The 26731-nt window shown below is 42.5% G+C and overlaps 1 protein-coding gene across 3 annotated transcripts in view; it reads left to right on the top strand.

The window, feature by feature from the left end:
- Myrip (myosin VIIA and Rab interacting protein) overlaps window positions 1-26731 on the top strand; it is a 362410-nt gene that overhangs the window by 292381 nt on the left and 43298 nt on the right. For 2 of the 3 annotated variants that reach the window (XM_008849430.2, XM_029554258.1), the window contains one exon: window positions 14995-15234. In XM_008849430.2, coding sequence (XP_008847652.1) covers window positions 14995-15234 — 240 coding nt within the window. Of the gene's footprint in view, window positions 1-14994; window positions 15235-20658; window positions 20722-26731 lie in introns of all 3 variants that reach the window. The other variant, XM_008849427.2, reaches the window with a different exon arrangement.

A 26731-nucleotide genomic window follows, 5' to 3' on the forward strand; every position in this document is an offset into this window, starting at 1 on the left:
TATGGTGATTCTTTCCTTTATTATTTAGTATGTCTTAAATCCTCAAACTTATATTTTTCTTTCCAAATTTTTTCATACTGTTTATAGATTTGTGTTTTCTATTAGTCTCTTTAATTTATGAATACTTTACTCTTCTGAATATGAGATAAGATCTAGCTTTTTCAAAAAGTATTTTACTTATTATCATTTTATATGTATGAGTGTATTGCCTGCGTGTGTATAAGTGCACTCGTGTCCTGCAATGCCCTCAGTGGTCAGTAGAGGGTGTCAGACCCCCTGGAACTGGAGTTACTGAAGGTTGTCAACCACCATGTGGGTGCTGGGAACTGAACCCAGGTCCTCTGCAAGAGCAGCCAGTGCTCTTAGCCGCTGAATCATCTCTCCTGCCCCAAGATCTAGCTGATTTTGAAAATTACTCATTTGTTACCACATCATTATTAAATAATTCTTCATTCATTTGCTTGTATTAGATGCCTTCTTCATATACATTGTTTGTTTTATTCCCACGAGTCTGTTTTATTTTCCAATTTTTCTTTTGTCTCATTCCTGTACAAATCCTGTTTTAATTCTAATTCCTTACAGTAATGTGGCTGTCTGGAGGATTGGCGTCCCTCCCTGTGTGCTGTTTCGGCTGATACTTAGATCATTTTCTAAAAATGTCTTGGCATTTCTCAATCCTTTAATCATGTAATTCGTTTCTTAAAGTCTGTTCTTCAATTTGCAAAAAAATAAATGAGTTTTTATTTGGAATTGTACTGAATATATGCATATATTTGGGAACAATTTATATCTTTATAGTACTGAACTTTTCCATCCAGGACTATGTGGTACTGGCAAAGTTTTTATACTTTTTGTTCAAAATGTCTATATTTTTCTTATTAAATAATTTTTAATTTACATTTTACTGATATTGGAAATGAGAGTTTTTAAAATATGTTACGTGTTTGAATTAGCTCCTCTTTATAGACTAATACTGACTTTGCTGATATAAGTCAATAGGACCTTAATGGATTCTTTCATTAATTTTGCTAGTCTTCAAGGTGATGTTTTTACATATCCAGATAGGTAGTCATATTTCCTACAAATAATGACCTAATGCATACTAGACAATTTGCTCTACTGCAGAGCTATTTTCAGCCTTCCTTTTTTTTTATAAAAAAAAAATACTCTGTTCCAAAGGCCAAAAATGTCAAAAGTATTTGGGAGTATTTGTATCTAATCCTTAAAAGATTTTAGGGTTACCCCTTCAGAGGAGGGAATGTTGGAGGGGAGGGAGTGGGCATGGATTTGATCAAAACACCTTATATGCATGTATGAAATTCTTAATAAAGTTTTTGTAAAAAAATTAATTTGAGATAAGAGCTATGGCTCAGCAGTTAGGAGCACGCATTGCTCCTCTGGAAGACCTGAGTTGACTGCCCAGCAATCAGGCAGGGTAGCTCACAACTACCTGTAATCCAGCTCCAGGAATTACATGTGCCTTCATGTACACAGACACACGCAGACACTCAGAAACACACACAGACACGCACACACACACACACACACACGCAGACACTCAGAAACACACACAGACACACACACACACAGACACGCACACACACACACACATACACAGAACTGAAAAAAATAAAGTAAATCTTTCTTAAGTGAAATAAAATCTCATTAAGCTGCCCAGGTTGACCTTGAACTCATTCTGTACCTCAGGATCAGTCTTTTGCATAGCTGGGCTTACCAGCCTGCACACCACCTGAACTTGAAAAAGAACACTTTGATCTTTCTTTTCCACAATTCATACTTACACCTTTTCTTGTCTTGTTGCTTTGGCAACAGCCTTTGCTCACTGTGTAGTAGTGTATTGTGTCTTTGCTATCCTTGGTGGCATGCTTCAGTGGTTTGCCATCAAGCATGCTGCTTGTTTTAAGTTTAGTAGCTATTAACCAGCTATTAGCCACTGAGCCATCTCTCCAGCCCCTAGTTCTATTTTTATGTTTATTACAGTCTTCCCTTTACTTCCTTATTTTCATATATTTCTCATATAGTCTAATACATAAAATACTTTACATGTATGTATCCTAATATATTCCTTGTGTTTTACCTCACCTGCAGTTTTGTTTGTGTCCACTGGTTTAGATGTTCAATATACATATGGTAAACTTTTCTAAGTAATTTATTATTTTCAATATAATTCTTGTTTTAATCAAATTAGGACTTAATTAGAGAGGTGGATAACACTTTGTTCTGTTTTGCTTCGGTCTAGTCTGCATTGTGAATAATGAATATGGCTTATATGATTTGTATGGCTGTGACTTTGTTGAGGTTTTGTTTATGACCTAATCATGATTCATTTTTTATGAATGTTTCACACGTATTTTCTGTTTTCTGGAGACAAAATTACATGTGTATTGTTTTGGACCTTAACTAGTCAGACAAGTTCCTGCCTCGTGAGCCTCTTGTTCATTTGCCGTCATACCTTGCATTCTCCATGCCCCTCGTTCCCCACTCCTATTTACTGTTGTCCACAATCTGTGGCTTTCTTAATTCCTGCCTCTTTTGAGCAACTCATCCTATGAGATGCAAAAATCCATCTCTTCCACGTCTTGTCCTGCACCACGCTTCATCTCACTAGCTGTTATTAGCAGATAATCATGTGGGTTCCTTCTCCATTCACTTACTTTATTCCTGGCCTCAAAACAGAACTTTGGCTACTGGGCCTCTGTAAAAACTCTAAGTATAAACTGCTAGAGATGCTTTTCTGTCCTCCTAAACCCAACATCCTGATGCCCACAGATGGGATAAAGTCTGTTGAACAGAGGGAGCTTGAGAGATGGCTCAGCAGTTAAGAGCCATCTGACCTAAATTCAATTCCCAGCACCCACATGTGGCTAACAACTGTCTATAACTCCAGTTCCAGAGGAATCCAGTGCCCTCTTCTGACCTCCCCAGGCATTGCATGACACAGAGGTGCACTTACATACATGCAGGCAATACACTCATACACATAAAATTAAAATAATGATTTTTAAATCTGTTGAGCTGAAATGAACTCTTGCTCCAACCAGTTCTCTGTAGGAGAGATCACACTGCCTCAGGGTATTTAGTGTTGAAGAGAATCCTGGAGACAGTCTAAATTTTCCTTTCTTTATGTGTTTTCTTCTGGATGTTTTGGATGTGTTGTACTTTTTAAAGGCAGACATTTTTCCAGAATGGTAGATGCTGATTCATCTCATGGACTGTGTGTAACATAAACTATTACCTGCACATGCTGTATTTTTGTCAAATCTGGATCATTTTCTCCAGTCATTTTGATTATACTTCTGATTAAGGTGTTGAAACTCTGTCTTCTCCTCCTCTTTTGCTGAGGGTCGAAGCCAGGGCTTCATGCATGCTGGCCAGGTGCTCTCCTGCTGGGCTGCATCCCCAGCCCTTGCTATTCCTGTCCCCTAACGTAGGTCTACTACTGTTGAGTTTGCAGTTTCCTGTATATTTTTTCTCATTGACCCCAGTCTCATTTTTTATGTTTCTGTAAATTCTTTGAGATTTTCATGCACTATATTTTGATCATTTTTACCCCACCCTATTCCCAGTTCATCTCAGATCCATTCCTCTTCCTACTTAGTGTCTTCATTTAGTTTTAACCTCCCCTGCCCCCTGGAGTTCAATTTGTGCTGCTCATATACTCTTGGGTATGTGGCCATCCACTAGAACATGGTAGATCCACCTAGGGCCACACCCTTAAAGAAGATGCAACAGGGCAATTGCACAAAGACCTGTGCAAGCTGAAGCCAAACAGAATCCCAACACGGAAGAGCGGGGAGGACACAAAAGTCCCACCTCTACTGAGGAGCTATTGGTAATTGAGAGCTAGCTGTTGGGAGAGGGATGGTCAGTTTCTTCCATTTTAATTTTTCCTCAGCCTATAGTCTTTTAGTCTAAGAGCTCCCCTCTTCTAACTTTCACACCTCTTCACTGAAACGCTGTATTATTACTCCCTAACAAGGATTCAGAACTGCTGTGGTTGTCAGTAAAGCCTGATGCTTCCCAGCTAACTCTCTTTGGCTCTGTGGTACTTTTCCTGATACGCTGTTAACTTTTTCTGCCAGGCACTCTGGTGTGAAGTGCTGCCCTCGTGCACTGTTCTTTGCCAGTTTCTAGCATTTTTGAATCATTTCTACTCAAATAACGTGAGATGGGAGACTTTTCCTCTGTTTACTGCCTCTCTCTGTGTTATTTGAACAGATGGTTAAGGGCCTCACCACAGTACTGAGTAGACACAGGATTGATTAGTTAATTAATGGAAAACAACAAACATTGCACACTCTACTGCTGTTTTGTGGTCTCTGCCCTCCAGGCTTCCACTGAATGACGATGAACTCCCCGAATGCAGTCGGGACCGTGACTGCCCCTTCCTCCGCCTGCCTGTTTGGAGCTGTTCATTTCCTTTCTTTGTATATATTTTTCAGTGTTGGGTCTGAATCCAGGTACTCATGCCCTTCTACACCAAGAGCTTTGTCACTGACCTACATTCCCAGCCACAAGAGACATGTGTTTTTTTTTTTTTCCGCCCCTCTGTCCCCTTTATAAATCTTTTATTGAGACAAAGTCTCATGTAGCCCATGTTGGTCTTGAACTTGAGATCCTATTTCCTTAGCCTTAGGATTTCAAGTGTGTGAAGAGATATGTTTTCTAAGTAGCTTCGAGACAGGGAGGCACAAAAGGGATTTGGAAGAAGGTCTTATTCATCTTCCATGAGACAAGAGTTCAAGGTGTGGCTGTGTGCTCTTGTTTGATTGGTGCTTATTTGGGAGGGTTTTTTTTTTTTGTCTTTGTTTATTTGTTTGTTTGTTTTGAGACAGGGTCTCACTATGTAGCCCCAGCAGGCCTGAACCTCCCTATGTTGACCTCAGGCTGGCCTTGATCTTACAGCAGTCACTGGCCTCGGTCTCCCTAGTGCTAGGATTAAAGGCATGTGCCACCATACTTTTAAGATGAGCATTTATCTTACATTTCTGGACCAAGATTTGAGGTTGACAGAGTACTGGGAGAAGAGGACCAAAAATTATTCTGGTTACTTAGAAGAAAGAGAAAGATCTACCACTGTGTTTTTCCCACCCATTCCTATGGGGCTTGTATTTAATGAAAAAAAAATCTGTCTTCGTTTATTGGCAACAAGATAATTTCTGTTGTTCATGGTATGGTGGATTTACATCTTTTTTTGTGTCTGCCCACACAATTTTGACAGAAAATTTGGAAAGGCTGTGTGAGGGATGTATGCCAGGTGCCATTTTAAAAGGAAGCTGGCTGGTATATCCCACATGATGGGAAAGCCTCAGGACTGCAGAAGGCTGCTACTTGTGTTCCCTCTGTTTCAGTTTTGGTTGTGCTCATTAATGGAGTTTGTTTCCCGGGGGTAAATTTGGCTCCATCTAGTATTCTAGGTCTAGTCTATTCTTCTTTTTAAGATTTTATGTCTGTGAGTGTATTGCTTTGTGTCATGCAATCTCTGCTGAGGTCAGAAGAGGGCATCAGGTCCCCTGGAACTGGAGTTACAGATGGTTGTTAGCTGCCGTGTAGGTGCTGGGAACTGAATCCAGGTCCTTTGCAAGAGTAGCCAGTGTTCTTAACCTTTGAGCCATCTCTCCAGTCCCCAAATAAATAAACAATAAATAAATAAAATGTTTTAAAATATTTTAAGAATCATGGGCAAACAGGATGGCTCAGCAGGTAAAGTACTTGCTGCCATGCCTAACAACCTGAATTGAATCCCCAGGAGCCTCATGATAGAAGAAAAGAAGTGATTCCCACAGGTTGTCCTCTGTACACATGCTATGTATGTGAATGCCCCCACACAGGTACACACACACAATAAATAAATATAAAAAGAATTTTACTGCCAGGCATGGTGGTGCATGCCTTTAATCCCAGCACTCAGAAGGCAGAGGTAGGTGGATTTCTGTGAGTTCAAGGCCAGCCTGGTCTACATAGTGAGTTCCAGGATAGCTGGGGCTACAGAGAGACCCTGTCTCAAAAAAAAAAAAAAAAAAAAAAAAGAATTTTACCATAGTAATAACTTTGTGTATCTAACAATTAATTAGTAAATATCCTTTTATTTAATATGCTGTGTGTCTTGCTCCAGAAATAATTAAAAGCAGTTCATAGAAACATAAACAGGAGAAAAATAAAATTAAAATTTTTAATGATGACAAAAGTAAGATAAAGGAAGCACTAGGGGGTTGGGAGATGACATGAAGCCAGGAGTAAGTTTAGTTTACAATGGAGAAGTGAGACCCTAGGAGAGCAAGCATAACCAGACCCCCTCAGCAGAGGGCAGGACGAAGCTCTGTGTTTATCCAGTGATTCTCCCCACCTCAAGAAGGAGACTTTCTGGATGTACCTTCCAGAACAAGCTGGGTGCAGGGAGTATGTCTAGACAGCAAGATGCCTGCTGTGTCCCTCTTCTTAAGCTTTTTTTGTTGTGTACCCTTTTGGTACTGTGCTAAATCTTAGCCAAAAGCCTGGGAAGCAGTGGAGGGCCCTTCTGAAAACTTAGCACATTCTCTAGAGTTGGCTGTCTTATGGAAGAAACAAAGATCCTCACTTCATAATAAACCCTGGAGACTTGGAGTAGGAAAAGTGAGACAGTTCATTTTATGACCCTGCCAAGCTGAGCCTCACCCTGGAATAAAAGGCATGCTGACTGAACACAGAAAACAGACTTTACAGCCCTAATGCATGCCCCTTCCTTCCTTTCCTATTTGACTGAGTAATCAGGAAGCTCAATCTTACACGTCATCTGGGTCTTTGCTTTCTCTCTTCTGGTTACACTTGTCTTTTTCCTAACAAAAGCCATTCATGGGTTCATCTCTATTTTACATCCTGTTGGTTTTTAAAGCTTATCAGGCACCTGACCTTGTCACATCTGCAGGTCATTAGGCAAAAGTGTCTGTACATGATTTTCTATTCTAAACTTTGGTTTGGGGGAACAGGGGAGGTTCTGCTAGACTAGCAAGCATTAGCAGGGGTCAACTGTTTTCATTTGTAGCTGGACATAAGGTGTCTCAAGGCACCTCTGAAAATGAGCCATTATTTTATTTCTTACAAGTGTGAAAATGTACATAAACACAGGCAGTTTTACATATGTATCAGGGAATTGAAGGACTATGTGACCTCTGGAGTTTGTTGACTTTTGAACATCATCCACAGAAAATGACTACTTTTATACTGTGATAGTTAAATTCTTTAACTTTCCTGTGCATAGATATTAAATAGCAGTTCTAAATAGCAATTAAAGCATATATATATATATATATATGACACTAAAGCAATGTCAACTCTACAAAGGGAATTGTTGAGCTCTGTATTCTGTACAGCAGGAACCCATGGTTAGCTCAGTCAGACTGGAGAGAAGTCTGCAGAGACTCCTAAAAGGAAAGCTGCGTACACTCTGCCCTTTCACCCAGACCTGCTGTGAATGTCATCACTTAGCTCTCAGGATCCATCCTAATTATCTGACTCTGGGGTTGACTTTAGGTCCAGTTTATTATTACAGTTATTTGTTTAATTTTTATGTGGACACTGATACATGTGTGTATGCATGTGGAGGTCAGAGAACAACTTTCGGGAGGGAGTCAGTTCTCTTCTCCCACAATGTGGGTTCTGGGGATTAAAGTCACATCATCAGGCTTGGCATCAGGCAGCTTTACCCACTGTATTAGTTACTTTCCTGTTGCTGTGATAGAAACACAATTTCCAAGGGAACTTATAAAAGGAAGAGTTTATTTAGCTTAAGGTTCCAAAGGGGCAAGAGTCCATCATGGTGGGGAGGCATGCCAGCAGAGGTGACCGGAGCAGGAGCAGAAAGCAGGCTTACATCTTCAAGCAGGTACAAAAAGCAGGGTGTGACTGGAGATCTGGCAAGGCTTAAGAACTCTCTAAGCCCACCCCCAGTGACGTGCTTCCTCCAATATGCCCACACCTTCTAAGACCTCCCCAAACAACACCACCAACTAGGGACAAAATGTCTGAATACTTGGAGCCTACGGGGGGACATTCTTATTCAAACCACTGCTGAACCATCTCACCAGCCCTAGGTCCAGGTCATAGTTACCATCAAAGACATATGCATACATCAGAAGACTTAGTCCATGCCCATAAGTCATAACCCAGAGTTAAGGGAAAATTAGATTAAATTATTGTTGAAGAAGCTTTATACCTCATAGATTTCTCCAGAAAGAGAATATTCAGGTCAGTGAGAAAATAACTGTGCCTTAAATCTTTCCATACCACATGTAAACACTGGCCTGAAAAGCCCTTGCTAGCAATGTCCCAGGTATTTTGTACGGAACTGTCTGAATTCTGGAAAATCCTGTTGCCTTTCCACAATAACATGGTCTGATTCCATCAGAGAAAAACTCAGAAACTAGGATTGGAGTCCAGCAATCATAGGAGATTCTGGTTCATAGGAGATTCTGGTTCTTAGAGGGGGAGAAGTGCCTAGATGAGAGTGAGCATTAGCTTGTTGACTTTTTAAATCAATTGTATAACCCAAAGAGCTTGACAACAGTTTAGATTTGTACAAAGCACCTGTACTTTTAAGACAGGGTCTCATGTGTCCCAGGTTGGCCTTGAACTCCTACAGAAGGTAGCCAAGGATGACCTTGAATTCCTGATCCTCCTGTCTCTGCATTCCAAGTGCTGGGATGACAGGAATGTGCTACCATGACTGGTTTATGTGGTGCTGGGTCCCAAATACAGGACCTCATGCATGCTAGGCAAGCACTCTACCAACTAAGCTACCCCAGTCCAAAGCAACTGATTTTTAAAAACTTTTTGTTTAATTTATATGTATGAGTGTTTTGTCTGTGTGTAAGTACACTCATGCCATGCAATGCCAATAGAGGCCAGAAGAGGGTGTTGGGTCTCCTGAACCTGGAGTTATGGGTGGTTGTTAGCTGCTCTGTGAGTGCTGGAAACTGAACCCAGGTCCTCTCCCAGGTGTGGCCAGTGCTCTTAACTGAGTCATCACTCCAGCCCTAGCAACTGATTTCTAATCATGAAAGCTAAAAGTGAGCCTTCTAGATGGCATCTGGTGCTAAGATTCCATAGCCCTAGCATCCTTCACCAAGATCACCCCTGGGAACAGGTCCCTATCCCTCCTACCTCTGCAATCCCTCCAGCCAAAATTAGGCCCCTTTACTGGCTGTACTACTCAGAGATTTGAAGCAATGAGAAATATGCTATAATGCCAGATTCTAAAAGAATTGCACTGGTGTCTTCTCATTTCCTGTGTGCTGAGCTGACCAGAGTTTGGTATGCATTTTTGTGGGTCACGCTGTTCCTGCTACCCTGGAATGATTAAAATAAATGTCTTATCCAGAAGCATGTGAATAAACTTGTTTTAGGTTGTTAGAAATTTCTGAAAGAGGACCAACCTTGACCTCCAAGCACAGAGGCAGAATTCCCCAGGTCCTCAGAGAGAAGCAGGTGGGCAGTTGGATCTGCCAGTCCACGATGCACCTGGTTCATCTCCAGCTTTAGGACAGATGTGCTCAGGGAATTGCAGGTACAACTAGGTACACTGGACACAGAGCATGCCCCTGGGGCCATTTAACCTGTGATCCAGGGTTGACTTTGAAGTTCACTTAAAGAAACTGTAAAAGCAGGCTACAGAAACTTTGGCTTTTAAGTCAAGTTCAAGAACTCTTATTAACAGGAATGGGGGACCCACTAGAACATTAGGATATAATCAATAAAGACTGACATATAACAGCTGAAAGGAATCCTTCAACTGCACCCTTTTTAAAGAGCAGAAGCAGGTCTGAGATAGCTCAGTTAATAAAATGCCAGTCAGTCAAGCACTGTGAGGACCTGAGTTCAATCTCCCAAACCAGAGTAATAAAAGCTGAGCATGGTGGCGTACATTGATGATCCCAGCACTGGGCAGATGGAGACATGTGGATCCTTGGCTTGCTGGCCAACCAGCCTAACCTACTTGGTGAGTTCTAGGCCAGTGAGAGACCCTGTCTCAGAAGAGAAGGTTGACAGTTCCTGGGGAACAGCATCTGAGGTTGTCCTCTGACCTCCACATGCATACCTGTACATATCTGTGCACCTGCATATATATACACATATACATACACACACATATACTACACAAAACATAAAATAAAATGAAATATAGAAAAACAAAACAAAGGCTGCCCCCCTCCCAAAATGACCTGGCAGGTGAAAGGCAGGCCTGTGACCAAGTGGGCTGGGATTCTTCACCTAGAAGACCTTGATATTGTCCCCTCGAACCTGTTCAAAGGAAATCTGAGTGTATACCTCTGTAAAGAAGACATGACAGACAGACAGACATGATACATGGACTGATCCTGTCAAGCAGGCTCCATTTTCTGGATTAGCTACAAGAATTATACTTTCTTTCCATTAAATAGTCTTCTTTTTAAAACTTAAGTATTTTATTTTTTTATTTTATGTGTATGAGTGTATTGCCTGCATGTGTAAGTGCACCAGTGTTGTGCAATGCCCAAGGATGTCAGAAGAGGGTGTCAGATCCCTGGAACTGGAGTTACATATGGCTGATAGTTGCCATGTGGGTGCTGGGAATTGAACCTGGTCCTCTGAAAGAGCAGCCAGTGCTCTTAACCTCTGAGCCATCTCCCCAGCCCCCTTAAAGAAAAAACAGAGGTTAAGCCCCTTGCCTTTCATGGTTCTTATGGTTTCCTTTTAAACCCTAGAAAAGGGTTTCTGGAACTGGGATTGCCTAGACTACAAGACCTTGAGATCACTGGCTTCAAACCTAGGGAATTTCTATGCAGAAGATGGTGAACCTGAGTTGGGGAAGTATTTTAAATGAATGAAGAGGAACTTTCAGGATGCACTGATCACATGGGTAGCTGAAGGTCAAGACACTCCCCTAAGAAAATCAGACCACATCCATCTCCAGCAAGTGGAAGAGATATCTCTTCATTCTTTTAAGTATTCTTTTTAAACCAAGAGGTTCAGCCTCTTCCCTCTTAAGTCCCTCGCTGTTCAGTGGTTCTTATGTTTGATTTTGAATGCACACAGCAACATTCACCCTAGATAAGTGTGTGTGTGTATAACAGACTCCAACAACCCCAGCAGTCCTCAGAGGCTCATCCACAGACCTCGTGTCACCTAAGACTCCAGCTTAGCAGTTATTGTCCATCTGTTCTGGAAGTTGACATTGCAATCAGCCCATGTTATCCCCAACATATGAGTCTGTAACACACAGAAGGGATGTCTTAACCCTTTGCAGACTGGAAAGTATTATCTGTTCTTCTCTGGAGATGTGACTGTTTGTCAGTTTTCTCAATCAGTATGATATAGGCAGATATTGCAGTCACTTTTGAAGATCAGTGATCCTTTGATTTGATCCTTAATTTGGCATCTCATCCTCTGGGCGTCCATCTGTGGACCTGTCTTGAATCTTTGGCCAGTCAGCTTTAACATAATTCTTTCCCCTCAAATAAAACTTGAGGTATGTCCTGCTGATCTCTAAGACTGCATTTCCTCCATATGTATTTTCACTTATTTATTGTTGTATGTGTATGTGTGGGTCTGTGTGCAGGGATGCATGTGTGTGTATGCTCTTATGCATGTGTGTGTGGAGGCCAGAGAACAACCTTGGGTACTGTCCCTCAGGACCTCTTTGCCTTGCTTTGTGAGAGTCTCACTGGGGCCTTGGACTTGCCATTTAGGCTAGACTGGCCAGCCAGTGAGCTGCTGTCTCTGCCTCTTCAGCACTAGGAGAATGACATGGATTGCCATACCTGGCCTTTACATCGGTTCTAGGGATCAAATTCAGGTCCCCCTGCTTGTGTAGCAAGCACTTTACCAACTGAGCCATCTCCCCATCCCTAGGACTGCAGTCTTTAAACTTTGCTGGTTTCCTGCCTGACACCATCTGTCTCCACCAATCAGTTGAGGGCTGTCATCTGATCTTATCAAGCTTGTACGTGTGTGCAGATGCTCCCAGTGCACCACATCTGGTTAGAGGTTGCTCTCTCCATGCTATGAGCTCACCAGGGCTGAAGGGTGACACTTTTACCTTTAAGCCCCAGGGGCCAGTACAGGATTTGGCACACAGTATGTGATCAATATATTTTTGCTGAATGCGAACAAAATCATCATGATCTCATTCCTCATAAGCTCTGTTGTGATAAGTAGACATGAACAGACCGATCATGACAAGCAGGCTCTATCTTTTGGGTTAACTGTTTCACCCTTGTAAAACTTGTTTCAGTTTCTGTGCCCAAGGAATAATTAGGTCCACGTCAAAGATAAGCAAATCAGATAAGCTAGCCATCCAATCTCTTAATTTTATTGATTTTATTCTTAATTTTGTTGATTAATTTTATTGATTTTTTTCTTAATTTTTATTGATTTTATTGATAAGGAAAGATGCCAAGTGTAATTATGGCCAGTTGCTGACCTTCTGGTTAATCCAAGAGCAGCAGGAAAGTCCTTTCTAGGTAGAGCCTCATGCTTTAAGCTGCTGTTTAACCCTCTGTGTTCTGGCCCGGGCCTGTTTTCCCATTGCCTCTAAACTCTCCACTCTCTCTACTTCTGCCCCTTACTCCTCTAATGATATCAAGCTGTTTACGTACCTCAGGTCTTCTAGGTCCTGTTTCCTCATCAGGAGTGTCTATCCCCGGAATTCTATGTTGAAATGTTCCTTCTCTTTCCTGAACCTGCCCAGAGCCCAGTTTCCTGTACTATCCCCATATCCCAGCATGCCAGGCAAAGGGATCCCTCCTTATCCAGTACACCCACAGCACCGGTCATGTCTCATAAGGCCCTCAAAGTTGATTTTTACTAGGGATCAATAAAAAGAAATAGACATGTGCAATGAATTTTTGTTTCTTTTTGAGTTGATGATTTTTCAAGCTTGTGGTTTTGTAGATTTCCTTCTAACCACCTCTGTGTAGACATCTGCCTTTATAATTTATCCGTCTCATAGACTGTACCGAGTAGATCTGACACACAGGCTGGAAGGTATCCGTCAGACATCTTTCCAGCAAAACAAGATCAAAAGATCCAGATTCTTGGTGCACAGTGTTGAGCAATGAGGCCCTTCCTGTTGGAAAACAAACTGCATGAAAATACCAAATTTGTTTTTTCAGGCTTATCAATATTGTTGATAATGTTCACTCATCAGTGCTTAAGCCTGAGAAAACTCACCTCAGAGGCTGACTTGGGACGATGCTGAGTCTCTTTCAGCTCCCTGTGTTCCACATCAGCAGCTTCTCTCCTCTCTGAGTTCCTCTTCTGAGTCATCTAACAATTGTGAAATATCCTTCCATCAGTTTTCTTCTCTTTGAAAAACTTTGACTTCTATGTTCATTGAAAGGCAAATTGGGATGACTTTTGCACAGCTGAATCACCCTGCCAGGCAATTCCATTCTCATGTTTATTTTAGTCTGTCATTGGGAATGAGGCAAATGGTAATGAAAAATAATTTTGAGATATAATGAGCAATAAGAGATAAGAAAAAGATTACGAAGATCCTGTCATGGCTTTTAGATTTGTAAAATGTCCAGTGAACTCATATGGTAATTGAAAAATACAATGGATTTGATTCCATTTTAAAAATAAGTAAATCTCCCCCTTGTTCTTTAGAAACCTCTAAGAGAAGGGGAACTATGAAATACCTAAAAATAGATCAAATGACTCAATAGGGGGATTTAGAAGACTAAAATGGGTCCACAAGACCCAGTTAGTGGGCCTTGTTATGTGTGCATGGACATGATTTTTTAGAATATCTTTTATTTATTCTTTGCCAATTTCATAAATGTATAGAATATATCTTAGCCATATCCACCCCAGCTCCTCCTTCCCACTTCCCCCAGATACCCCCAATATGTCCTCCTCCCAACTTCTTGATCTCTCTCTCCTCTCTCTCTCTCTCTCTCTCTCTCTCTCTCTCTCTCTAACCCACTGAGTCCAACTAGTTCCACCTGCCTCCTCTCTCTCTCTCTCTCTCTCTCTCTCTCTCTCTCTCTCTCTCTCACCCACTGAGTCCAACTAGTTCCACCTGCTGGAGTGTTGACTGGACTTGCTGGCTTGATCCTATGCAGGTAACCACAGCTGCTGAGTTCATGGGTACAATGGCCATGTCATATCTGAAGATAGTGTTTCCCAGCACTCCTCCCCATCCTCCAGCTCTTACATTCTTTCTGCCCCTCTTCCTCGATGTTCTCTGAGCCTTGGGCAGAGATGGGGAGTTTGGATCCATTTCCCACTTAGGGGATATGGGTATTTTGGTGCACATCTGTGCAACTGAAGACCAAGAATATATTAAGAGCCACAACCTCCATGACTTCCTGGGGTTCCTCAGGCCTTTGAGGGTAAGATTAATAGAAGGAGCTTAGCAGATAATCACCAAATAGGTAGCAGGAGCATGAAGTGTGATTATTAATTAATTGGGGACTTTAATGATTAAAGCGGTGTCACATAGTATGCTTACATTTGTTTAAGGGCCTTGATCCATATGGGTCCTGGAGTACTGATCTTGCCTTTCTTCCTTTGAACTGGGCAACTGTCTTACATTGTTTCTACAAGGAAACCTTCCCTATCTCTGACCCCTCCTATCAAGTATCTGTTTATGGGATGTCCAGAACTCCCTCCCCTTCTTTCCTTCCACACCATCCCCTCTGTACTTAAAAGTGTCTTGAAATGCTAAGGTTGTCCTCTGTTCTCTCTGGGTATATGCACAGGCATACACACACATGTGCGCGCACACACACACACATGAATACACATACAAAAAAACTGAATAAAACACTTTCCAAGTAGGATGTTTATCTGAACTCTTTAGCCAGGTGTTGAACACATTAGATAAAGTAAAAGGCCAGGTGAAGAAAGTCAGGAAAGAGTTGTGTTCAGATTACCTGCTCCTTCCTACTGAAGACAGTGCACAGCCCCATTCAGGAGAAGGGTCCTCATCTCCCAACTTTGGTTTCCATGCAGGTGTCAGACGATATGTCAGGGACTGACGTCAGCAATGATGCTCAGCATTCCCTGACCAGCATGGACACCTCCGAGGAGAAGCTGAGAAACAGATTTTATGAATTAGCCATGAAAATGAGTGAAAAGGAGACTTCTTCAGGGGAGGACCAGGAGTCTGAGCCCAAGACAGAATCTGAGAACAAGAAGGAAAGTCTGTCTTCTGAAGAGAGCAGCCAGAGCGTCCAGGAGGAGCTGAAGAAGGTAAGGACCAGGAAACCCTGCAGACAGTTCCACTTTCTGCAGCTGAAATGTAGAGTGTGGGACTCTGTATTCTGCAGAGATGTCCTGGACTGCAAGAGCTTTCTCATCTACCTCTGTGTACTTGGGAGAACCCAAGAGAACCTTTCTCAGTCATTGCTGGGGAACATTTAGAGAAACAGCTTCACTGCCCTACGGAAATCTTCCAAGACATTTTGTCCCCTGCTGTCCTTCATGAAAGGGCTCCTTGTCTTTAGTCTTCAATTCCATGCCCCTCCCCTCTCTCCCACTGGTAAAAAGGTTGTTATTTCTCATTCACTGTCTGGGGACCTGTGCCCATGAGTTGGATTACACAGTCCATCCCTCTTTAAACAGTGAAGAGGCTTCAGTCCATGGTCCAGAGCTTCATGTTGAAGGTGGCTCTCTGGACTCTTCAGTTGTGCTGTTTTCAGATTCTGATCTGTTCACTTCAGCCTGAACACCTTTGCAAACCAGCTTTATATGAAACCCCCATGTTTCAGCCAGGTGAAGTCACTCCTGCTCTTCAGTCCTGCACACCTCCCCTTCCTTACTGGCCTCCCAAGCAGGCCTCTGAGTTCCAAAGGGCATACTTTGAAAAGCACACAGGATAAGTCAACCCCCAGCAGAAGGGGTCACAGTTGTTTTCACTCGGGGCTCTACCCACTGTGCCTGGTCTCCCTCTACAGCTTCTTAAGACCTGTTATACTGGATATACCTGCCTGCCTCCAGGGAAGGGGAAGAGAGTTGTTTAGTGTCTCCTTGGGACATTGTAGATAAGTAGGTAGATAGGTAGGCAGACAGATGATAAATAGATGGTAGATAGGTAGATGATAGATAATAAATTCTAGATTGATAGATAATGGATAAATAGATGATATATGGATGGATGATAGATAGGTGACTAGTAGATAAATAGTGGAAATATGATAGATATACTATAGATACATAATAAATGATAGATAGATAGATAGATAATCAATAGACAGATAGTTGATATAGATGGCTGGATAGATAGATGATAGACTCATTAAATAACCCTTTGAAATAGTTGCAGCTGATTTTGCAGATGAGAAACTGAGGGGGCCCCTCCCCCCTCACCAGCCTGCAGGGGTCACCTCCTCTGAGCACACCCACCTATCTGCAATATGCACTCCCAGGAAGATGTGTACAGGAAAGGAAAAGTTGATGGGGGAACATCATGGAGACTTGGACCAGCACCTACCCTGCCCCAATGTCCTCATGGAGCAGGAAATGATGAGAGTTAATTTGCTCAGACTCCCAAGTATGTCCACTTCTCTATTTCAAGTCCTGTCCCCGCCCTGTATGCCATAAGTCTGTGGATATGCACCAGGTACCAGTCCATGTAAAAATCAGCACAGTATACAACAAAAAAGAGGATATATTTTCCCCTATCAGGGTGTCCACTGGGAAGCAGAGGTACAGCAAACAGATGGAATACTGCCTGAGTAGAGCTGTATGCAGATGGGTCTCAGGGTGAGATTAAGTTTGAAAAACAACTGTGTGTTTTGCAAGCTAGACTCTGACTGTGCCTTAACTCACTGCAGTTGCTTAGAGGCACCCATTGTCCTTCCGTGCCTTCTCTGTCCCTCACACCCTCACCTGCTCCTTGTTGCTCTCGGCCCTGCTTGAACCCTCCAGCCATTTTCTCATTCAGCAGCCCAGCAGCCCTTCTAGCCCAGCTCTTGCCCTCAGCTTGTCAACAGGCCCATATCTGTCCCCTGTTTTATTTTGTGCTTGAGTCCTAGGACCCAGCCCAGGTTTTTATTGTTGATTGGATAAATACATCTTGCCTTATAAAATAGGGATACTGTCTTTCAGAGTTGCGAGGCTTGAGTAATGCACAGTAATCTAATGCACCTAATTTTCAGTGCATAGAAGGAGCCCAGCAAGTATTAATTAGCACATCCCCTTTACAAGTTCAGGGAAAGTAAGCTTCACTGTCATGATATAATGTCCATCTGCTGGTGCAGAGAACAATCAACACTTGGTCATCCAGACCCAGGTCCATGACCATCACTGGTGCTCCTTCACACTGCAGAATGTCAGTGGGGGATGCTGCATCAGAATGAACACCCAGTTCCCATATTCAGGAGCAAGGTAGCTATGAGGTCCCCCATGACCCAGCCACCACTAGTCTGAATAACATGGACACACAGATATGCACAGAAACACACAAAAAAGACATGCACACACACATACTAGTTGAGGAGTGGATCTGGGCTAATCTCAGCTATTCCAGAAGCTTCCAATGCCCTGCCCTCATCTCTTTACTAGAGCAGTACACACCGGTCTCAATTCCAGCTGCTCAAGAACTTTCTCGAATAGCTAGAGCCCTTTTTCCTGGGCAGAAGTTGATTTTGCCAGAGGAGCACCACTCCCTGTGACTCTGGGGTGGATTAATCTGGCTCCCTTACTTGCTGGTTGGGGTGGGTAGTGCTGAGGCATGAGCTTTCTACCTGCTACTCAAGCTCAAATCCTTCAGTAGACTATGGTAGGTACTCACAGTGATGAGCTGTTGTCAAGGTGACCTTGAGCAAGTCTCTTCCTGTCCCTCACTTACCTATCCCTGCCTCGACCATTAGTTTCTACAATCACCTCCCAAATTAACCACATGCATTCAAATTCTGGTTCCAGGGTTAGCTTCTGGAGGAGTTCAGATAATGCAGGAGTCCCCAGTCACAGACTCACTTCAGTGTCCTGGGCGAGCAGAGGAAATCCAAAGGCCAAGTCAGTTGCCAGTTGCTCTTACCTCAGAAGAGGAGCTTGTAGGTCTGAGGTGATGGTTCAGTCAGTAAAGCACTTTCTTTCTAAGCATGAGGGACCTGAGTTTGATCCCCAGAACCCATGTAAAAAAGCCAGGCATGGTATAATCCCAGCACTAGGAAGATGGAGACAGGAGGATTCCTGGGGCTCACTGGCCAGTCAGCATAGCCTACTCAATGAGCTCCAGGCCAGTGAGAAGCCCTGTCTCAAAAGTAGATGGATAGATGATAGATAGATGATCAATAGATAGATATAGTCAGATAGATAGATGATAGATAGATAGATAGATAGATAGATAGATAGATAGATGATAAATGATAGATAGAAGATAGATGGATGGATGGATGGATAGATGGATAGATGATAGATAGATGATAGATGATAGATAGATAGATAGATAGATGATAGATAGATGATGATAGATAGATAGAATTTTTATTGTGTCTTGAAAATCATACCCTTTACTGGATAGATTTCTTTTCTTTCTATGCAGTATATTGGAGTCTGTTCTAGTCATCAAAAGATTGGGATTTTGACAGGATTCATATCATAAATGATAGAGATAGATAGATAAATGATAGATAAGTGGTAGATAGATAGGGGATAGATAGATGATAGATTGATAGATGATAGATAGGTGATAGGTAGATAGATGATAGATAGAAGATAGGTAGATGATGATGATAGATAGAGAGATTATTGATAGATAGATGATAGATAGAAGTAGGTAGAAGATAGATAGATAGATGATAGATAGATAGATAGATAGATTAGATGATAGATTGATAGATAGATAGATAGATGATAGATAGATAGATAGATAGATAGATGATAGATAGAAGATAGATAGATAGATAGATAGCCAGCCTGAGGAATGACACCCAAAGTTGTTCTCAGGCTTCTACATGCATGTGCACACCTATGTATACATACTTGTACCCACAGGGCACCCCCCCCACACACATATATACACACAAAAAGAAGGTTGCCTTACACAAGGGTCTAAGATCAAGAGCCTTAGACTTCATGTGGCCTTGAACCTGCCACAGCTGTCCCAACTCTCTGGGAGCCAAATAAATGGGGTATTAGCAGTAGTTTGGTGACTATAATAAAACTTTCTCTCTAGAACTTGGGGTATCAGAGTTTTGTCCCAATAGCAGCAACCTCGCGTTAGAAGCAAGCTTTTTCTCACTTGGAATCACATCATGGAAGGAGGCAGATTTAGCCCTACAGTTGGATTAAAAGGCTCACTTTGGCTGAATGTTACTGGACCAACGATAACTCGAGACACTGCTGTCTCCATTTTAACTAGCTGAAGAACAAATTTAGAGTACCTGGATTCAGTCCAAAAGCCTTATGAGAACTAGTGGTCCAAAGGGCCATGTTTCTTCTTTAAGTGACAACTCTGTTCCCTCAGACCCCACTGGTCAGCCTCTCAAACTGTGGTCCTCAGAGCCAGGAAATGAGCACCTGCTTCTCCACCATTGAAAAGGGAGCCATCCTATAGTTCTAGAAGAAAGCCCTGGCTGAAGTGGTCCTTTAGAACATTTACCTCTAGGGTGTTACCCTCCTGAAAAGGTGATTTGAGGCAGAGCCAAGGGCTGACCTGAGTTTGAAGATGACATTTCAGTAGCCACATCTCTCATAAACACCCTCGTTTGCCCAGGACTGGAGAAGCTGCCCTCCAGAAGTCTGTGGTTCTGGATATATTGTGACATAGACACAGTATATCCAGACAGAGGCATTGTCTGATGTTTCCCAGTAGGAATATCTTTCACAATACTGCATCTTGAAGATCCACATTAGTATATTTGTATATCTAGTATCCTGAAGCATTTTTAAGGTGTCTTTGTTTATTTGTTGTTACAAATACCCGGGTTGTATTTTACTTTTATAAGGGAGTCACAGACCAGCAGATTTTTATATATATAGTGAAGTATTACAATTTCACTAATTTCTTTCTCCCTAAATAAGAATCTAATGTTGTCAGACATGTTGGTGCACACCTTCAAGCCCAGGACTTGGGGGTAGATGCAGGTGGATCTCTGTGAGTTCCAGTCCAGCTTGGTTGGCTCTAGGCCAGCCAGAGATAATGAATGAAACCCTGTCTTTAAAAAGGAAAGAAAGAGGGGGGGGGAAGAGGAAGGAGAAGAAAGAGGAAGAACAGGAGGAACAGGAGGAGGAGCAGAAGGAGGAAGAGGAAGAAGACCACCACCAGCAGCAGCAGCAACAGCAGCTAATGTCCACTGGCCGCTGCACATGGAACCAGAAACCTAGTCAGCCTTGGAGAAAGGATTGTCAATGATTGTCTGTGGGTTTCTCAGGTTTATATGCTAGTGATGAGTTTTTGTTGACATCCCATTTGACATTGTCAAATGTTGCTGTCCAACTGTGCCTTGCCCTTGTAAAGGGAATCACCATTCCCATTCATGTGAGGACACTTTGCCCTTCATCCCTGGTAGTGTTTTATTTCAGAAGAATGTCTTGTCTCCACCTGGATACCAGGGTGAACAGAGCATTAGCTATGGTGCAGCTTCGAAGACACACAGCTTTCCATGGGCCTCCCAGCTATTCAGGAATTAATGCCCCTCTTTTCTGACTTTCTGTTTAACTGCTGCCTAGGAAAACAGAGATGCTCTAGCCACTCACCTAGAGCTCCAGCTGTTATCCACAGTGCTTGAACAGGTGAGCTTTCCCTTCTCCCAGCACCACCCAGTCATCAGTGTGTCCCTCAGTGGGAGGGCAGAGGAACTGTTGGCCATGTGGGCAGAGTTCTGACTCTGTCTTGGATTACAAGGACTTCAGAATATCTTCCTCTTGAGGCAAAAGTAGATGGAGCACAAGAGATAGCTTTTCAGATCTCCAGTGCAGGCACACACCTTCAACCCTCTGTGGAAAGCAGGTGTCGTCTGAGAAACCAAGAAAAAGATGTCACCCCAGTCGCAGCAGGAGAAAGAGGCACAGGGCAGAGAAAGGCAGACTTGCTCTCGGAAGTAATGGATAGAAAGATCTGTATTTCAAGTCTCTGGGTCAGAACTTTTGCCCCACAGAAACCCAAAATTAAGACGTCCTAAAGAGGTAGGATCATGGGATGTAAGAAGGAAAGAAGGGAAGGATGACCATCCTGCATGAAACTCAGTAGGACTAGCAAGAGTCTACTTCCAGAAATGATTTCTGCGTAAAGAACGCAAAGCAAAAGAAGGAAAGAAATACGTGCGTGTGCACTTGTGTGCATGTGTGTGTGTGCGTGCATGCATGTATGCCAGTCTTGTCTACAAATCCCTCTGAAGTACGTTTTATCATGAGAATCGGGAAAGTCTATTGCTGTAATAAATCAGTTGTAAATGCTATTCTTTTTTAAAAAAATATTTTATTTATTATTTTTATTTTATGCATATAAATGCATTGCCTGCATGTATGTGAGTGCACCCGTGTCGTGCAATGCCATGGAGGTCAGAAGAGGGCTTCAGATTCCCCTGGAACTGGAGTTAAGGATGGTTCGTAGCCGCCATGTGGGTGCTGGGAATCAAACCTGGGTCCTCTGCAAGAGCAGTCAGTGCTCTTAACTGCTGAGCCATCTCTCCAGCCCCGTAAATGCTATTCTTAAAAGCATGTAATCAGGGCTGAAGAGATGGCTCAGCAGTTAAGAGCACTGCCTTCTCTTGCAGAGGGCCTGGGTTTGGTTCCCAGCACCCACATTGTGACTAACAACCATCCTTAACTCCAGGTAAGAAGGGGATCCAACACCTTCTTCTGGCCTCCATAGGCACTGCATATACTGGTACACTAACATACATGCAGGCAAAACATTTATATACATGAAATAAAAATAAATGCATTACGAAACCTTTTGAAGCACACAGTCATCTCAACTAGGACCAAAATGGCTATTGGAAACATTCAACACATAATTCCATTAACAAAGGAAGACTGACAGTGGGACAGAGTGACGGCCCTGTGGCCCGATGGAGAGTACCCATGCCAATGCTCTAGAAAAATCCTAGAGTCTAATTTTTCTGGATGGAAACTCATTTTAAAAATCAAAATCATTATTTACAATAATGCCTTATTGTCAGTCAAAGGAATATGGCCAACAGATGAAGTCATGAGTATTTAAAAAGCTAAGGAACCTGCTCGTATTCAAAAATAGTGAATATTTATGTCTTTAAGGTTGTTTCAAATGATAGGCTAATTTTAATTTTTAATTTAAAAAAATAGTGACAATTTCTAAAGAAGTCAATGGACAAAACTGGCTCTACAGGGATTAGAAAACCTGAATGATGGAATTGCAAAGGTAGTCAAAGAATTATTCTTCAAAGAGAAGCCAGTCCTGGACAGATCTGGCTTGTGCCTGTATCTCTAGTACTGAAGAGGCAGGAAGATCACCAAGAAGTAAAGGCCAGCCTGGGCACATAGTCAGTTCAAGGCTAGCCTGGGCTATGGAGTCAAAGATTGTCCCCCAAAACCCAATCAGACAACAAAAAGAGAAGAAAACAAAAGAATGCAGTTCCAAATGCTTCTGACCATGAAGTCCACAAAGCATTCATGGGACAGATTGCTCCATAGAATCTAACTGCCCTTGAACGGTGTTTAAAATCGAAAGCACCCAAGTTCATTTGATTGAAGTAAAACCTTGGTCTGAATCTGACATACACAAAAAAATTGCACTGCCCAAAACTTGCCTATGAACTCACTGGTCAGTAAACTTCAAGAATTCCCAACAGGACAGTAAATTGTAATTAAAATGGCTTATTAATAGGGATTTAACCTAGTAATGTAAGCACCTCAACTTTAGGAAATAAAGGGATGACAAGGTGGCTCAGTTGGTACAGTGCTTGCCCAACATATGTGAAGCTCAGGGTTCAATCCCCATGCCACATAAACCAGGTGTGGCAGCACACATCTGTCATCGTAGCACTCAGGAGGTAGAGGCAGAAGAATCACAAGTTCAAGGTCTGGGCTGGAGAGAGATGCTCAGTTGCTAAGAGCTGTGGCTGCTCTTGCAGAGGACCCAGGTTCAGTTCCCAGCACCCACATAGCAGTTAACAGCTATCCATAACTCCATTCCCAGCAGACCTGATGCCCTCTTCTTGCATCCACAGACTTTTCATGCATGTGGTACACTTAGATACGGGCAAAACACTCAAACACATAAAAATACAACTAAATAAAATATAAAAATTAATTTTACAAAAAGAAGTTCAGAGTCATCTTCAGATACATAGTGAGTTTGAAGCTAGCATGGGCTACATGAGACCCTATCTCAAAAAAATTTAGCAAATATATGAACATTTTGTGTTATATTTATAAGATAAAGGGAGGAAAATGATTATTTCATTAAATTCATAGTCAATATCTGACAAAGAGTAGGAAAGTTATAAATACCAAAGAAAAGATGAATTCTCAAAGAACAGCTTATAAAGTTGAGCAGCTATTTCTGATAAAATAACAAGATGCAAATTTGGCAGTGATGGCTGGAGGGCCGCTAGGAATGCTTGGGGATGCTGGGGATGCTGGGATCTGCTAGGGGCTGCTGGTGGTTCTGCAGATTGCTGAGATCTGCTGGGAGCTGCAGATTTCCTCTTGAACTTGACTTTCTCTCCATAAGTTTGAAGGATGCACTGATGGCCTGGAGCTAGAACCCCTCCAGCAGGCACATACCTACCCTGACAGTGTCATGCTTCCTCCAGCATGGCCACGCCTTCTAAGACCTCCCCAAACAGCACCTCCAACTGGGGACAAAATGTCCAAATACTTGGAGCCTATGGGGGACATTTTCATTCAAACCACCACATAACCCTCAGAAAATATAAGGAGGATCCTATTTTCATTAACAACAGAAGTGACTGTAGTGTGAACATACAACTCAGCATTTGACCCAGCAGCTTAACAGCCAGGGTCCTAAATATAGATGACAAAAAGAAAGGAAGATCTAAAGGGGGAAAGGGAGGGGGGACTAGAAGGGGAGAGGAAAGGAGGGGAGAGATGTTGTGTGAGACTTTCCCTAGTGAGAAACAGCACACATATCTACTCACACCAAAAAGGGAACTGCTGACAGACCAAAGTAATGAATCTACCTATGTCCAACTTGGTGAACCAGTGGGCTTTTATTTACTTAGAGAAGTAAGGGCGAGGGGTTGCTTACAGGAGCAGACAACTCAAAGGCAGCTGCATCACCAAAAAGCCCAGCCAGCGTGGAAGACCACTCACAGAAGCTGCAACCCCGGAGCTCTCTGCATGACTTGCAAGTAGCGCAACAGATTAGAGAATTTTCTCTCAGAGAGATGGCTCAGACACTTGTTGCCAAGCCTGATGACCTGAGTTCCATTCCTAGGACCCACGTAGTGGAAGGCAAGAACCGACTCACACAAGTTGTCCTCCAGCTTAGACACACACACATTCACTCACATGCTGTGGCAGGCATGCCCTTCCCGACACACATACACATCATACATACATATGCAGTAATAATAAGTAGATTATTTAAATTTTTAAGTATAAATTTAAATAATGACCCTTTTGCCTGACATGTTAAATGATGAAGAACAGCAGTAATCGATGCTGGTGAGAGTTCAGGAAAACCAGCAGTATAGCACACAGAATGACGACAACACATATTAACAGCTTGGTAACTTGGTACCCAAAGCAATCTAAGTGCGCATGTCATGAGCCCAGCGATTGTACTTTCAGTCACTTATCTTAAAGGAAGAACTGGACATGCATCCAAAGGTGAATTGCAGTGCAATGCAGATATTACATAACTGTTGGATACAACCTGGATGATAGAGGATTGTTAGGGATAGGGAAGCTGAGAACCACTGATAGGCAGATGTCACAGAGATGCAGGAATAGAAAAGACAGATGTGATTAAGGGAATAAAAGTGATATTGGGAAGTTGCAGTTTTGCTTTGTGCTGCATTCCTTTTTGCTGTCTCCTCTTTCTCTCCTCCTCCTCTTTTTCCTCTCTCTTCTCTCTCTCTCTCTCTCTCTCTCTCTCGTTGCAGTTTTGCTTTGTGCTGCATTCCTTTTTGCTGTCTCCTCTTTCTCTCCTCCTCCTCTTTTCTCACTCTTCTCTCTCTCTCTCTCTCTCTCTCTCTCAGCTAGAAAGCTGTCTTGTCTTCTAAAAGTGAAAGGACAAAAGAATTGATTTTCAGGCTTGTGGAGAGGGTTTATGGGGAAACCCCACAGTGTGGAGAGGTGGCCAGATCCCTGGGGCAGCACTGAATTCCTAGGTGAGAGGTAGTTAGATCCCTGGAGCAACTGTGAATATTTACCTGAAGTATGGACGCTGTGGAAGAAAAAAATATATTAAACTTAAACAAATGCAAAACAGCAAATCCATCCCATCCAAAGGAGAGGTCTATTCATGGCGGGCCTTTCACAAACCACGGTCCCCTTCATACAATTATCCAGTCAGGCCCAAGTGGCTCTGGGGTTTACATAGAACATCCCATTTCAGAGGTTTTTAATGTAGTCATGAATTTTCCATGAGCTAAAAATCACATATGAATCTCACACTGTCTTAGGAGGATGGAGGGGTAAAAGGGAAAGTAATTCCAACCATAATAAGAGCAAACAATGTGAAGTTAAGACTTAGCAAGAAAACCGCAGATCTTAAAAAAAAAATGGAGCAGTGTGCTGGAGAAAGGCAGCATAAAGATGACTTCTTCCAAAATTAGATTAGAAGTTTAATGTAATTCAGAATAAAAATTCAAACCAGATGTTAACATTCCGAAAACAAAAATCATCTGATGGAAGAAAGTCAAAAATAGTAGAGATGTTTAGAAAAACTAAAAGGACTGATGAGGCACTGCCTCTTAAGATAGTATTTATATGTGTTAGTAATTAAACATTTAGGAATTAAATTCATGAGATATTGATATAGGGTGTGATAAAATAGTTCACAAGTCCAGCCTAAAATATATTAAATTTAACTCATATTAATTCATGATTCCTGCTGATTCCTTACCCCTTCTGGAAAAAATATGTCATTTTTTAAACATTTAATGTGTGTGTGGGTGTGCGTGGGGGGGTGTACATCATGGTGCACATGTAGAAATCAGGGGAAATTTGTGGGAGTCAGTTCTCTTGTTCCATCGTGTGGATCCCAGGAATTTGAACTCAGGTCATCAGGCTTAGCAGCAAGTGCTGATACCTGCTAAACCATCTCTCAGGCCCAGGATGTTTTTAGGTAACTGGTGTTGGAACAATTGTTCACCTGCTCTTTGGGGAGGAGCAGAGGCAATCTGGGAGGGAAATGCACTTTATATTTACTCTGATAAAGGAATGAACAATGACCAGATCCCCTGGTCTGCAGACCCAGCCGCAGGCAGAGGAGGCAACACACTGGAGCTGCCCAGCTCCCTACCCCACCCTGTGGGGAGCAGCAGCACACACCTGGGACTGCAATCCCTGCTCACTCACCTTTGTTCAACAAATAATTATAGAGCTGTTCTAGGAGCTGCAATACAGTGTGGGTAAGGGAGGAAAGCTGCTTTCTGTTGGAAGAGACAGCTAATACACATGAAAACACACAATGGTGCTGTTGAATAGAAACCCATAAGGGAGATTAATGGAAGATTAATGGAGCCAGGATCGTGGGTGCTGGACAGCAGGGAACCGCTGGCCAAGTACATTGACTAAATCAGGGACCAGCAGAGCAAGTTCAGGCAAAGATGTCTGTGAAGAGCTCCAG

The sequence above is a fragment of the Nannospalax galili genome, unplaced genomic scaffold, assembly GCF_000622305.1.
Source record: "Nannospalax galili isolate Female #2095 unplaced genomic scaffold, S.galili_v1.0 scaffold443, whole genome shotgun sequence".
In the NCBI taxonomy this organism is placed as follows: domain Eukaryota; kingdom Metazoa; phylum Chordata; class Mammalia; order Rodentia; family Spalacidae; genus Nannospalax; species Nannospalax galili.